This window comes from Populus nigra, chromosome 6 (genome assembly GCF_951802175.1).
Source record: "Populus nigra chromosome 6, ddPopNigr1.1, whole genome shotgun sequence".
Taxonomy (NCBI): Eukaryota; Viridiplantae; Streptophyta; class Magnoliopsida; order Malpighiales; family Salicaceae; genus Populus; species Populus nigra.
The window spans coordinates 2882977-2895273 of record NC_084857.1 but is presented as its reverse complement, the minus strand read 5'-3'; the positions used below and the strand labels follow the sequence as shown (position 1 = coordinate 2895273).

The following is a 12297-nucleotide window of genomic DNA, read 5'->3' as shown; positions in this document are numbered from 1 at the left end:
AAAAATGTATACAGTAGAGGATAAATATATGCTTCGCCCATGGAAACTCATTAAATCAGTTTCCTAAAAAGCCCATGGACCATAAGATTGATTAATGGGCCTCACTAATAAGTCTCATCTAAGATCCACTCATCGCGAGAGGATTAATTAGTGAGGCCCGGATATTTCTCTATCGACGAACAACAATGTAAAATGCGGCCCAACTTTTTTAAAAACCTAACACGAGGGCAATTCAGTAAATCAGCTCAAAACCCACCATTTATATACACACAACATTTCGCATGCTCAGTCTCTCGAAACCCTAACTCTCGCTGTTTTCACTTGGTGGCGCCTCTGCAGATCGCTCCCTGCCTCTCTTCCCGGTACGTCTTAGATAATTCATGGATTTCCATCAAATTTTTCTTTGATTTGATCTTTATACTATGACATTGTCATTTATTTTGTTTTTCTCATCGTAGCTCAACAGACTTGAGCATTGATTCTGTTTGTGTGTGTGTGTGTGTGTGTGTGTGTGTGTGTTTCCCTTTAAAGATTCCTCTCGGATCGATTCTTGTGTAGTCATGTGGTTTAGGCGGATCTCATCAGCTCTGTTTGTCCTGTTGGTGATAGAAAATGAGAAGGGAAATATTGAAGCCTGGTTTCTTGTATCAACTCCTTATATGCCATCCAAGGCTAAAAAAAGAGCAGTTTTGATTAAACTTGATTTATTTTATGTTTTCTTTTGGCTTTTTGTGATCAGCTTTCTCTAAAATTTGGAATTTAATATTTTTTGGTTTTCTCCAGCTTGTTATATAGCCTGTTCTGTGTTTCCAATTTATTTTCTGTTTTCTTTTTATTTTGAAAGTTTGCAAATAGGTAGAATTGAGATTTGGGTTTAGTTACCTTGTCCTAAAATGGTTGTGATTGAAGAGTGGAAAACAAAGTTTTGTAATTGCTTTTCATAACACATTTTGTAACGTGCACTTCAAAATCTTTTGGCAGTCATTGACCTTGTACTTGTTAAATTTGTGTACCAGCAGCAACAATGGTGCGAGTTAGTGTTTTGAATGATGCTCTGAAGAGCATGTACAATGCAGAGAAACGTGGGAAGCGCCAGGTCATGATCAGGCCTTCCTCAAAAGTGATCATCAAATTTCTGTTGGTGATGCAAAAGCATGGTAATGATCCATGTTTTACTTGTATTCTTTCTAGCTGTTGTTTCATTCTGGATTTGTAAATTAAATGTAATTCTTTCTGGGTTCTGCTCTGTAGGTTATATTGGTGAGTTCGAGTTTGTTGATGATCACAGGGCTGGTAAAATCGTTGTCGAACTAAATGGAAGGTTGAACAAATGTGGGGTTATCAGTCCTCGTTTTGATGTTGGTGTTAAGGAGATTGAAACCTGGACTGCAAGGTTGCTCCCCTCAAGACAGGTCAGTTCATGAAGTGCACGAGTTCACTTCAATTTCAATTCCAATATCTGCTTTTACTGCAAATATCATGTCTGCAAACGGGATGCATCAGGATCTTGCAACTGAATGCGTTTGCCTTTTAATGAAGTTCATACCAGTATTTATCTGTATGAGGATATGAATGTGATGGAATCTATAAGTAAACTATAATTAATCGATGGTTATTATTCTTGTTTCCTGTGATGGTTCTGTTCATGGCTTTGCTGTGCTGACTAGTACATTAATGACCTGGTCATTGCAGTTTGGATATATCGTGCTCACAACTTCTGCTGGTATTATGGACCATGAGGAAGCTAGAAGGAAGAATGTTGGTGGGAAAGTGCTTGGTTTCTTCTACTAAGCTGGGTTTTTCCTGGTTTGAGAGCAAGTTATCCCATTTATGAGAACGTTTTGGATGTATGTTGAGACTTGTTTACAATAGGATTTTGTCCCATGCGTTGTTTGTTTTTATGCTTTTTCCATAGTCTAGCTGTTGTGTTCACATTAATTAAGTCACCGATGTGTTTTGTAGCTCTCATCTATCTAATAGCAGCTTACGTTGGTTATCATGTTCATGCGGGGAATTGAAGTCTGAATCTGATCCTTGAAAAGTATTGAGATGTTTTGTGTTACTGGTTCTGGTTTCTAGAATTCAGGATCTAATGCATATGCATCTTCTTATGGAGTGGTGGGCTTTCATTTTTCATACAGGGAAGCACTTTTACATGCTAACTCGTGTTAAACCGTTACTGGAAAACAGTTTTTACCTAAACTAAACTTGACCGTGCTTGATGTTATCCGTGTTCTAGCTTCTTTAGTGTGAGGCAAGTAGGTTTTTGTGTTATTTTTCTGGTAGTGAATTATCGTTTATAATCAGAGATTGGAGTGATGAATGTTATGAAATATCATGCTAAAATGCATGATGTACCGGATTAGAGAATCGACACAGCAAAGTGGGGCTGGGTTCTCTCTTCAGTTCAAGCCACTGGGCTCCCATGGCAAGCCGCAGGCATCTTCTAATTAGTGTAGTTGTCTGCATAGAGAACTCGAGACCCAAGATCTGCATAGCCCTGTAAATGCACTTGTGACCTGTGAGTTAATAAAACCCTCTCGCTTGAATGTTGCACAAATTGAACTTCGGGAGGAGAACAGGTCTCAATTAATTGTAGCCGTTATCAAAGCACACCGTTTTACTTTCAATCCGCACCGTTTCATTTATCGTGGGTTTTGTGTCTCTCATGCTAGAGTAAAGGGGTCAGTCAAGGAGAATAGTCTAGAAGAAATGTTGTTCTATATATATATATAGCACGGTTGTAACTTGTAACAGATTTAAAAGATTTATTTTCCTTCTTTCATTGCGTGATTACAATCCGAGGTTGGTTCCCTGAAAATACCTCTTGTACCATTGAAGCACCGCCATTTGTCTGTAACGTTTAATTAAAATGATATAACTGGCTGGATGCTATCCTTGAAACCTTTTTTAGGAGAACCAATCAGGATGGATTTTTCTCTTGATGTTGCCTTAATGGCAGGTTATAATTGATGGAAGCAACGTCAATGTTATTTTTGTTCCATTAATCACTCGGTGCAATTGTCGACCGCAGAGCTCAAGTTAAATAGCGATGGTGTAAAATCCAATAAATACCCAGTGGCATTTCAGTGAATCAGTCTATTGGCCACCTCGCACCAAAGGCCTTTTGAGTTGAGATGACAATCGGGAACAGAGGATGGTTGTAAAACCTACAGCTCTTTATTTTGTCTCTGTTTTCAGTTTTGCAAGAAGAAACAGGGATGACACGAAAAATAAATTGTAGTGACAAAAAAGGTCCCTATTCACAGTGTGTTTAAACATAAGCTGTTTATCGATCGGGGAACAGTGGCATAATTCAAACCCTAGACAAAACAGAAGTGAAATAAAAGAAGGCATGTGGAAATTGAACTCGCGCGTTTCCTTTGCAGTATATACGAGTAAATGCAAGGATGATAGAATATGTTAAAAATGGCCTAATAATATGTCAAGCCATAGTGATGTGGATACATTGCCAAAGGTAATAGTTGCCCTAACGGTGTAAACCATCATGGCCTTACTTGAACATGATAATCCTCTTCATTTTCCTCGTTGTCGCCGCTTCCATTGCCACCTCCCCGCAACCACAAGCCTTGAAACCGCCCATGTATAGGGGCTCTAGGAAGGATTCATGCCGAGACCGAAGTTTTGGAGAGAGAGAGCCATGGAAAGGATTGAAGGGATATCTCTTGGGGGGGTGGTGGGGTTTTTGTAGTGGTGGTGGCGTGGGAGAGGATCTTCTAAGCATATGCTTTGAAGCACAACTTTTTTGTAGTGTCATTGCTTTACTTTTTGCTCACTTTTTTAATATTTCAAGAGAGGCATCAGGCAATTGTGGAATATACGCAGGATATTCTGGCTAGTCACTTCGGTGTTCCTTCGCGTCAGGAGCTGGTGGATATACGCTGCATTGCTGATCGTACAAAGTTTGTGGCTTTTTTTGCCTGTTGTTGGTCTGATGTAATTCCTGACGTGATTAATCAAATTAACCTTAACTATTGGACTTTGTTTGTTGTCCGAAAAATTAGAAATTGTGCTTCACTCTGCCTACCTCAAGTTCGAACAACTTTCGTGTTTGACATTTCACCCTGATATAGCCTGTGCTTATGCACTGTAGGCCATTTAAACGAGGGAATTTCTGCTATGCATTAAATTAAAGCAGTACGAACGGTACCTTTAAATTTTATAAAAACACCCCGCAGTATCTCTTTGAATGAATAGAGAATTGAAAGAAATATTTACATGCATCGTACAGGCCAGTAGTTTCTACCCTGCTTACGTTAATCGTTCATCCATTTGAAACAGAGTGCTTGGTTGTTGTCGAGAAAAAACAACCAAGACTAGAAGGTTATGAGCCTGAGTTTTTTCGCTGGGCCATTTAAGGTCTTGCTTGAGTAGGAGCGCACCTGGGCTCACATGTCCAGTAGAAATTGACCTCGTTCTTGCTTTGGACTTGATATGGTTTCGAGAGAGTCCATGGCCTTCGTGGTTTAAGCGGGCCTTCGTGATCTGAAGGCCCCGGTAAATCCCCTCGAAAAAAGAAAAGGAAAAATAATCTAGTTGATTTTTTTAATTGATTGCGACGATAAAATTTTTTAATCGCTCAATTTGATTGGATTACTGGATAAAAAAACTTCTACAAATCAAGATATTTATATTATTTTTCACAGTATAAAATCTAAAACTCTAGAAGTTTTATTATAACATGTATATCTTTATCTTGTTTGAATTGTGAACATACACATCAAAAAAATTAATTTTTTTTTAATAAGGCTCGGCTTTGTATTCTAGCTTTTTAATGAACATATCAAATTATTATTAAAAACAAATTTTAATTAGAATGGTTTTTTATATATTTTTATCATAGTTTTTTTTTTGTTAAAATCAAATTGAATAGTGATTAATTTGATAGTTTAATAAATAAATAAATATATATTTTTTTAATGTAAAAATAAACTAACATGTGCATTGTGCATGTAGTAGCATGAATGTGGTCACGTTATTTAGATGATATGTGGGAAGACATTCAATGTTTAACGGTAACTTTCAAGATGACATTTAAATTATTTCGAAGACCTTTTTATCTTTAGAAAGTTCATATAGCTTATTAATATTTGGTTTGGTATTAATGAATTTTTTATTTTCTTTTCTCAATAATTTTTGTGCACAACTCTTTAGATTTCAAAACAATTCTTTAATTTTTTTTTAAATCTGATCTATATTATTATTTTTTTAAAAAAATATTATCACCCTTTTTTCATGTTTAAGAACTTTATCTCGCCTGCATGATCAGCCTATCTGGTCAATGTCTATTTGAAAAGTTACAGTAAGATCATCCCAAAAAAAAATTGTTTTGGTAAACTGTCATGTCAATTTGTTAACATTTCGAAATTATAATTGCAGCATCCATATTGATCATAGGGAGCATAAACAAGGGACTACAGTAATTTTATGTACACTATACGTTATATTTTTTATTGTATAATTATCAACACAAACTAAGCCTCGTGGTCACAAAAGCTAAAATCACTGTTCATCACCCCGCATATCATTAGGATTGGAGTAATGTTTTTTTTTTAATATAAAAATCAATTTAATTCTCAAGCTCTTTCTTTGCACAATTAAATAATTTTGAGTCTTTGATTAGCACTTAATTGCAAAAGAAAATATTGAATTGAAAGTTCAAGAATCTAATAGAAAAAAAGGATAAAAATAAGTGGTGTTTTAGAATCTTATATAAAAATTTTATTTGAACCTTTATATTTTTTAGTTTATAGGTATTTGGTCCTTTTATTTTTTAAAAATTTAATTTTAATATTAAAGTTTATTTTTCTTATTTTTTTAGTTTTTTTTTTGTTGAAAAAAAAACCCATCAATTTTTTTTTTAAAAAAATTATTGATAATGATTCCAACTACAATACAAATTGCCTAAATATTTTAATTCTAGACCAAAAGTCCTGGTCTACCATTTAAAGCTCAACAACACTAGCTTTCCTTTATATATATATATATATATATATATATATATATATATATATATATATATAGTTTTTAATCAATATCCCTTCTCTTATATTTTTTAACTTGTCTCATTTAACTGTTTTTAAAATCAGTAATTAATCTTTTTGGTAGTTTCTAAAGTTTCACGATGTTTAAAAAATATTATTGTAATTCATCATTAATTGTTTTCTTTCATGTTTAATATGAATGGGATGATGCATTTATAAAAATAAAAATTATATTCTTCAAATATAAATAACCAAAAATATATAAAATAAAAATAAAAATAAAAATTAACATAAAATATTTACACGAATATTTGAACGTGTATTTATTTTTATTCTTAACTAGAAAGATAGATATTTTGTTGTAGTCTATAACTAGTATTCACAACTATTTTTACAATTTACCGGTTTATATTATATATGTTTTTAATTTATCGCATTAATCACAAACGTTATTTTTTTTTTTATTTCTTAACAAATAAATTTCACTATACTAGAAAACAAATCTACAATGTTAGTCCTCGCAGCGTAGGCCGAAAACTTTTCAACGAAGACAGCATAATTGAATCTAATATAATGATTAAAATATTCAAAAAAGAGGAACGATCTAATACAGCCAAGCCCTCCTTATAAAAAGTCCACGTTAACTGTCATTGGCAGAATACAACTGTAGAAAATTGGAAACGGAATACACGCGGAGAGATACAAAAAGTCCCAAACGAATCAGACAGTCTCTCTCTCTTTCCCTTCATTTGCTAACCTAAAAAGGCACTCTCTTTCTCTCTCTGCTTTCGATTTTTTGATCCTGTTTTTGTTTCATCTACAAGGGATTCTTATTCTTATTTTTTGGAATTCAAAGAGGAAAACAGACGATGGCTGCACCACCAGCAAGGGCTCGTGCTGATTATGATTACTTGATTAAGCTTCTCTTGATTGGTGACAGCGGTTAGTTTTTTCTTTCTCTCTACTGTTTTGGTTTTTTTTTTGTGGGTTTTGGTTTTGATTTGTTGGATTGGAAAGGGTTCCCCTCCCCTACTGGGTTTTTTATTTGGAATGTGATTCGGTGATCCAAGTTTTTTTTTTAAAAAAGTTTTGACAAATGTTATTTTTTGGTTTCGTGTGGTGTTTGTGATCTTGAGTTGGATTTAAGGAATGTTGATCTGTATGGGTGTAACCATTTGAGGGTTTGCTTAATTGGTGTTTGTTTATGATCCGGTGATGTGGGGATCGGTTTTTAATAAGCATTTGCATCAAAAGACGGCACTGGTCATGTTTATAGCTGTACATAGCATTCACATTGCTGTTTTATTGCATGCATGAAATTGACAAGTGATGGGTTTTTCTTTTTAATGTTTGCCCGAGTACCCTTAAAACCTGTGTTTGCGTGAGTAGTGAATTGAATTTCGTTATGCAGGACCCTTAATGTAGTGTTTTAATCGATCATAGAGCCTGTGGAAGTTGGTCTTAACTGGATGTGCGTGGCATGACAGAAATTCTATGAAAGCATCAAGGCTCCATACATATATTTGGATGACAATGTTATTTTATTTTAGTTTTCATTTACAATTTCTGTGCATATGCTTGGAGAACCTGGAAGCTTCTTTGTCTGTACTGTCATCATCCTTTCCAAATTTTAAGTCACAGGTTTTCCTTTTATGATTTGAAGTACGAGCATATCGAGTCCAGGCAGTTTTGATTATTTATTTATTTAGATTGGTTACATGTTTTATATCAGGCGATGCTGGAATGGAGCATTTGTGTCACAACAAGGATTAAAAACAATGTTTTAACTTGCCAATAATTTGATCCAGCATTTTGACTTGGTTTATCTGCTTCATTTCCCCATCAAAATGGGGTTTTGAGTGAGGGATTATAAAGATAACCCCTATCCTCTAGCCTTTTTGCATGAAATAGTAGCAATCTAGACCCATACATGCACCATTGTAACTGCAAGCCAAGACTTTTACATTTGCCAAGTTGGCCTTTTTGAAGAGACACTTTCATGTAGTTAGAGATGGCGCTCTCTGTTTGGAGCACACAGAATCCTTGTTTGAACTTGCATTTGCAAATGCAAATTCATACAAAAAATAAAAAAAATAGATAAATTCAAGAGTGTTACATACAGCCCAAGTTCAACATAATCTAATGGCCAATTGTCGGATCACAGTTGAGTTTTTTGGTGCCATGGAAACCATCAAGAAAAACAGGGTGATAAGTGGCTTAAAGTTAATAATAATAATAAAATAAATGTTCAGTGAGAAGGAGATTTCTTTGTGGTAATAAATCCTAGATGGTCTGTGGTTTTTCTGCTTAGTTGGTAGAGAAGATGTGGACCTGTAAATGAGCTCCTATCTGTGTTTGCGGGCAACTTTTCCCAAAAGAGAAGCTGCAGATAACCCCAGGCATGCATGTAACTGATATGGTAGATTTTTTTTTATTACCAAAACGTGGTCTTTAGAATTGAGTAAAGTATGTAAAAGAAACAAAGCAGTAACTCTGACTGTCTCTGTATAGTAGCCAGCTGCCTGGTTGATTTGTCTTCCTAACTTAGAGTCATTTATGCTGATTCCCTGGAGAAATTGGTAGATGCTAGTATTTGAAGATTAAAGACGACAGAATTAGACATACTTGAGTTGTCATTCAGTAGTTTTTGGTAAATTATGATTCTTTCTATTTTGAATGACTTGAATTGCGTTAAATGCATCACAGGTTAGTTTGTATAAGTTCCACCCTTTGTCTTTCTTGTTTCTTTAGAATAGCAAGGGTGCATTTGGATCTCCAAGTATTGAGAATGGAATGGAAATAGGATTTCTTTGCAATCCCAAGTGGAATTTATATTTTAATTTTATTTCAAGTTGAATCTACTTGACACTTGTAACAGAGTCTTAATAGCACAAAAAGCTGAGTGATTTAGTTCATTTAAAATGTAATATCTCATTTTCACTCTTGAACCTATCAAACGTCCCCAAAATGTCCTTCACCCCACTTGTTTTATTTTGACCAGTGATACTGATTTTTGATTGGATTTGTTTTAAAGCTAAACCTAATATTTTACATTAGTATTTGCTGGCAGCTCTGATTTCCTGTCTGTTTCCATCTGACTTTAAAAGTAATGTGAATCTATGTGATTTCTGGGGGGATTTAATCCCAGCATTATGGGCTGATCTACTTACCATGCCTTGTTTTGTTTTTCTCTCACTTGTGATTAATTGACATCCCAGTTCTTGTCAATGTCTTTGTAGGCGTGGGGAAGAGTTGTCTGCTTTTGCGTTTTTCTGATGGTTCCTTCACAACCAGTTTCATTACCACCATTGGGTTTGCGTTCCTGAGAACTCTGCTATTTTTATGTTGTGAAAATATTTTACCATCTCTGGACATGTAAATATAGAGATTTAGGTTAATGATAAGAAGCACTGTGGGACTGCTCATGTAATTTACAAGGGAAGAATCGGGGGTTACTGGATTTCAAGTCACCAGTTAGTTTCATTATGTCTGAGGAAAACTTAAAGTGTAGTGATGCAAATGAAGTTGAAAAATTAACTTCCCACTTTTGGCTGTGTTCATAACCATTCTAGACAATTTCCTTAGCAGATGATCTGGATATATATGCAAATTTGTTGGCATAAGAGCCCAATCGTGATGTGCTGATGGCTAGAAACTTCATTTTGATTCTGTTTGTTAAGCATTTATCTTATCCTTTATCTGTACTTTTCTTCAACAGCATTGATTTTAAGATAAGAACCATCGAGCTTGATGGTAGACGGATTAAATTGCAAATTTGGGATACGGCAGGCCAGGAGCGTTTCCGAACTATCACAACAGGTATGTGTTTTGCATTTACAAATTCTCTCTATTGTAAAATTTATGGCATTTGTCATAGATGCAACTATCCTTGCCTGATTTGAGTGTATCATATGACGGTGGGCATGGTAGACTGCATCATGACTCTGCACTTTTGAGCCTGGAGGCTGTAGAGTGACTTCACCCAGCTGTTTAACCTATTAATTTATGTATGTAGGAGATAAACGAAATGCTTTATAAAACCTGAGTAAAAAAAACCTGCTGGAGAGAAAAAAGGGCAAAGTGGAAACTCCCGAGTTAAAAATGTAGAATCCCAGATAGTTAGGATGATTCCATCAGGTTGATATCCAACCTTGGAAATTTTCCAAGTCTCATGAGGTTGTTGGTGGTGAAATACATGTATTAACTTGCGTACATGATGGAGAGGCCTGAGTTTGGAGGCTTATGTCAATTCATTTAATATAATTCTTTTGATCTCTTGATGGTGCTGGAGTTGCTTAAGTGCTTTGTATTCTTACGCAGCTTATTACCGAGGAGCCATGGGGATTTTGCTCGTGTATGATGTTACTGATGAATCATCTTTCAACAGTAAATTCTCTTATTGCCTTAACTTTAGCCTTCAGATTTGAAGAAATTTCAATATTTTATCCATCTAGCTATTGTTTTATTGTCAACGTGTGTTGTTTGCATTTTCTGTTTTGGGGTGTGGGTAGCCAGCATATCTGTTCTTGTGTTTTGCTTGATTTCTGTTCGTCACGTGTTTCTCGCATTTTATGTTTCTTCGTGTGGGTACCCAGCAAAATCTGTTTATTGTTTGATAACTGTTTCATCGAGGTGGATTTGTGGAAGATCGTTTTGATATAGCAGAGCTTCTCCTTGTCTTGTGGGTCTTTCTTTTGTTGTTTTATATTCTTGAATTTCTGATAGAGCTAGTTTCTGTTTATGATCAGATATTAGGAACTGGATTCGCAACATTGAACAACATGCTTCTGACAATGTCAACAAGATACTGGTGGGAAACAAAGCAGACATGGATGAAAGCAAAAGGGTATGTACTGTATTTTACTACCTGTAGGAAATGTTTGTTTCATTAACATAGTGGGTTGGATTGCAAGGTCATTAATTATGGGATGAGCCCTCTTTCGCACCCTAGAAGTGTGGAGGAGTCTTGTTCTGTCTTATAATTTAGGGTGTTACATTAGGGATCCTCATTCAATTCCTGTAAGTGTTTGTTCGTATACTCCATTGATGATAATTAGGAAAGACGTTCCTCTTGTGTTTCTCCAGGCTGTGCCCACTTCCAAGGGCCAAGCTCTTGCTGATGAGTATGGGATCAAGTTCTTTGAAACTGTAAGTGCAAATATGCTTCTAGACTGGAATCGTTAGTGCTTTATCTGTTATCTTCTGTTTATACCCAGAGTATTTTCTTCAGAGTGCCAAGACAAATTTGAACGTGGAGGAGGTCTTCTTTTCAATTGCGAGGGATATCAAGCAAAGGATCTCAGAAACTGATTCCAGGGCAGAGGTAACGTTTGCTTTTAATTTTTTCAATTAGTTCCCTAGTTGGAAAATGGGTTTATAGTACCATTTTCCAGGGGAATTGTTTTCTGCCCCCATGTTTCTTCACAAATATTGATGTATTTCTCCCTTTGTCTGGTGGTACCAGCCTCAAACAATCAGGATTAACCAACCAGATCAAGCAGCAAATGGTGGCCAAGCTGCCCAAAAGTCAGCTTGCTGTGGATCATAAATGGAGAATCAAAATATGAACCAAGGGTGAAGGTTATGCAAGTGGCACCCAATGCGGTGTCAGACTAATGCTGATGACGTTGTGCTGGGTACATGTATTTGTGCCCTGTTATTTTTCCAGAATACCAACGTTAGTGTGCTTAAAGCAGTATTTATTCTCTCAACATGTGGAATTTATAATACATCACTCCTTTTCCCTTTCTGTCGTTTTGGGGCTTCAACTCGATGACTGACTTGATGTAGATGGATAATTCAAATTTAGCTCCTTTCTCCTATAAGATGCCCGGTGCTCTCTTATGTTTCTTTAGAATTTGTAATTTCGTGCGTGCGCATCTTTGAATGCTACCACCCAAACACTCTACTGGGAAAATAAAATGTAATTCATTTATTCGTGCGATAGCCTGCCTTGCTGCTGCCATCGGTGGCTGGCTACTTGCCGGATATATTGGCCGTTTCATACTGAATGTCCGCGCACGAGGCCGCCAAAAGATTGAATCATTGGAGGAGAGGGGAGGAGGATAGATGATAGATGGCCAAAAATTTCGAGTTGGGACCCTGAAGAATGACGGGGCATTACATCATCTTGTATGGATTTGATAATGTATCCCATGATTGATGCTCACGTTTGAGAGGTTTTGAGCTGGAGCTTCTCCTTGCAAATAAAGCTTTGTAACTGGGAAAATAAAATGTAATTCATTTATTCAACCTCATATCGTTTGAGTGTTGACTTGGTTCTATCGTGCAT

At 35.8% G+C, this 12297-nt stretch overlaps 2 protein-coding genes across 4 annotated transcripts; both read left to right on the top strand.

Moving 5' to 3' along the window:
- Positions 1-240: 240 nt before the first annotated feature.
- LOC133695945 (small ribosomal subunit protein uS8z/uS8w) lies at positions 241-2062 on the top strand. Of its 2 annotated transcripts, none has more exons than XM_062117928.1 (4): positions 241-362; positions 1017-1157; positions 1252-1412; positions 1693-2062. In XM_062117928.1, exons 2-4 carry the CDS (start codon positions 1025-1027, stop codon positions 1789-1791), a joined length of 393 nt encoding a protein of 130 aa, XP_061973912.1. In that variant the 5' UTR covers positions 241-362; positions 1017-1024; the 3' UTR covers positions 1792-2062. The 2 variants fall into 2 exon arrangements, with proteins under 2 accessions (XP_061973912.1, XP_061973911.1); XM_062117927.1 differs by having other exon boundaries at positions 258-362; positions 1020-1157.
- Positions 2063-6630: 4568 nt separating this feature from the next.
- Positions 6631-11830, top strand: LOC133697593 (ras-related protein RABE1c). Of its 2 annotated transcripts, none has more exons than XM_062120247.1 (9): positions 6631-6770; positions 6862-6947; positions 9245-9317; positions 9724-9824; positions 10326-10391; positions 10754-10851; positions 11091-11153; positions 11236-11328; positions 11470-11830. In XM_062120247.1, the coding sequence occupies exons 2-9, from the start codon at positions 6875-6877 to the stop codon at positions 11551-11553; spliced, it is 651 nt and encodes a 216-aa protein (XP_061976231.1). In that variant the 5' UTR covers positions 6631-6770; positions 6862-6874; the 3' UTR covers positions 11554-11830. The 2 variants fall into 2 exon arrangements, with proteins under 2 accessions (XP_061976231.1, XP_061976232.1); XM_062120248.1 differs by having other exon boundaries at positions 6653-6770; positions 6872-6947.
- The last annotated feature ends 467 nt before the right edge of the window (positions 11831-12297 follow it).

What these genes read in the sequence shown, in the direction of transcription:
- LOC133697593 (XM_062120247.1), top strand. Translation starts at nt 6,875, where the DNA reads ATGGCTGCACCACCAGCAAGGGCTCGTGCTGATTATGATTACTTGATT. An exon ending in TGATGAATCATCTTTCAACA is followed by an intron (nt 10,392 to 10,753) that starts GTAAATTCTCTT and finishes GTTTATGATCAG; the next exon opens with ATATTAGGAACTGGATTCGC. An exon ending in AAACTGATTCCAGGGCAGAG is followed by an intron (nt 11,329 to 11,469) that starts GTAACGTTTGCT and finishes TGGTGGTACCAG; the next exon opens with CCTCAAACAATCAGGATTAA.
- LOC133695945 (XM_062117928.1), top strand. Translation starts at nt 1,025, where the DNA reads ATGGTGCGAGTTAGTGTTTTGAATGATGCTCTGAAGAGCATGTACAAT. An exon ending in GTTGGTGATGCAAAAGCATG is followed by an intron (nt 1,158 to 1,251) that starts GTAATGATCCAT and finishes TCTGCTCTGTAG; the next exon opens with GTTATATTGGTGAGTTCGAG. An exon ending in GGTTGCTCCCCTCAAGACAG is followed by an intron (nt 1,413 to 1,692) that starts GTCAGTTCATGA and finishes TGGTCATTGCAG; the next exon opens with TTTGGATATATCGTGCTCAC.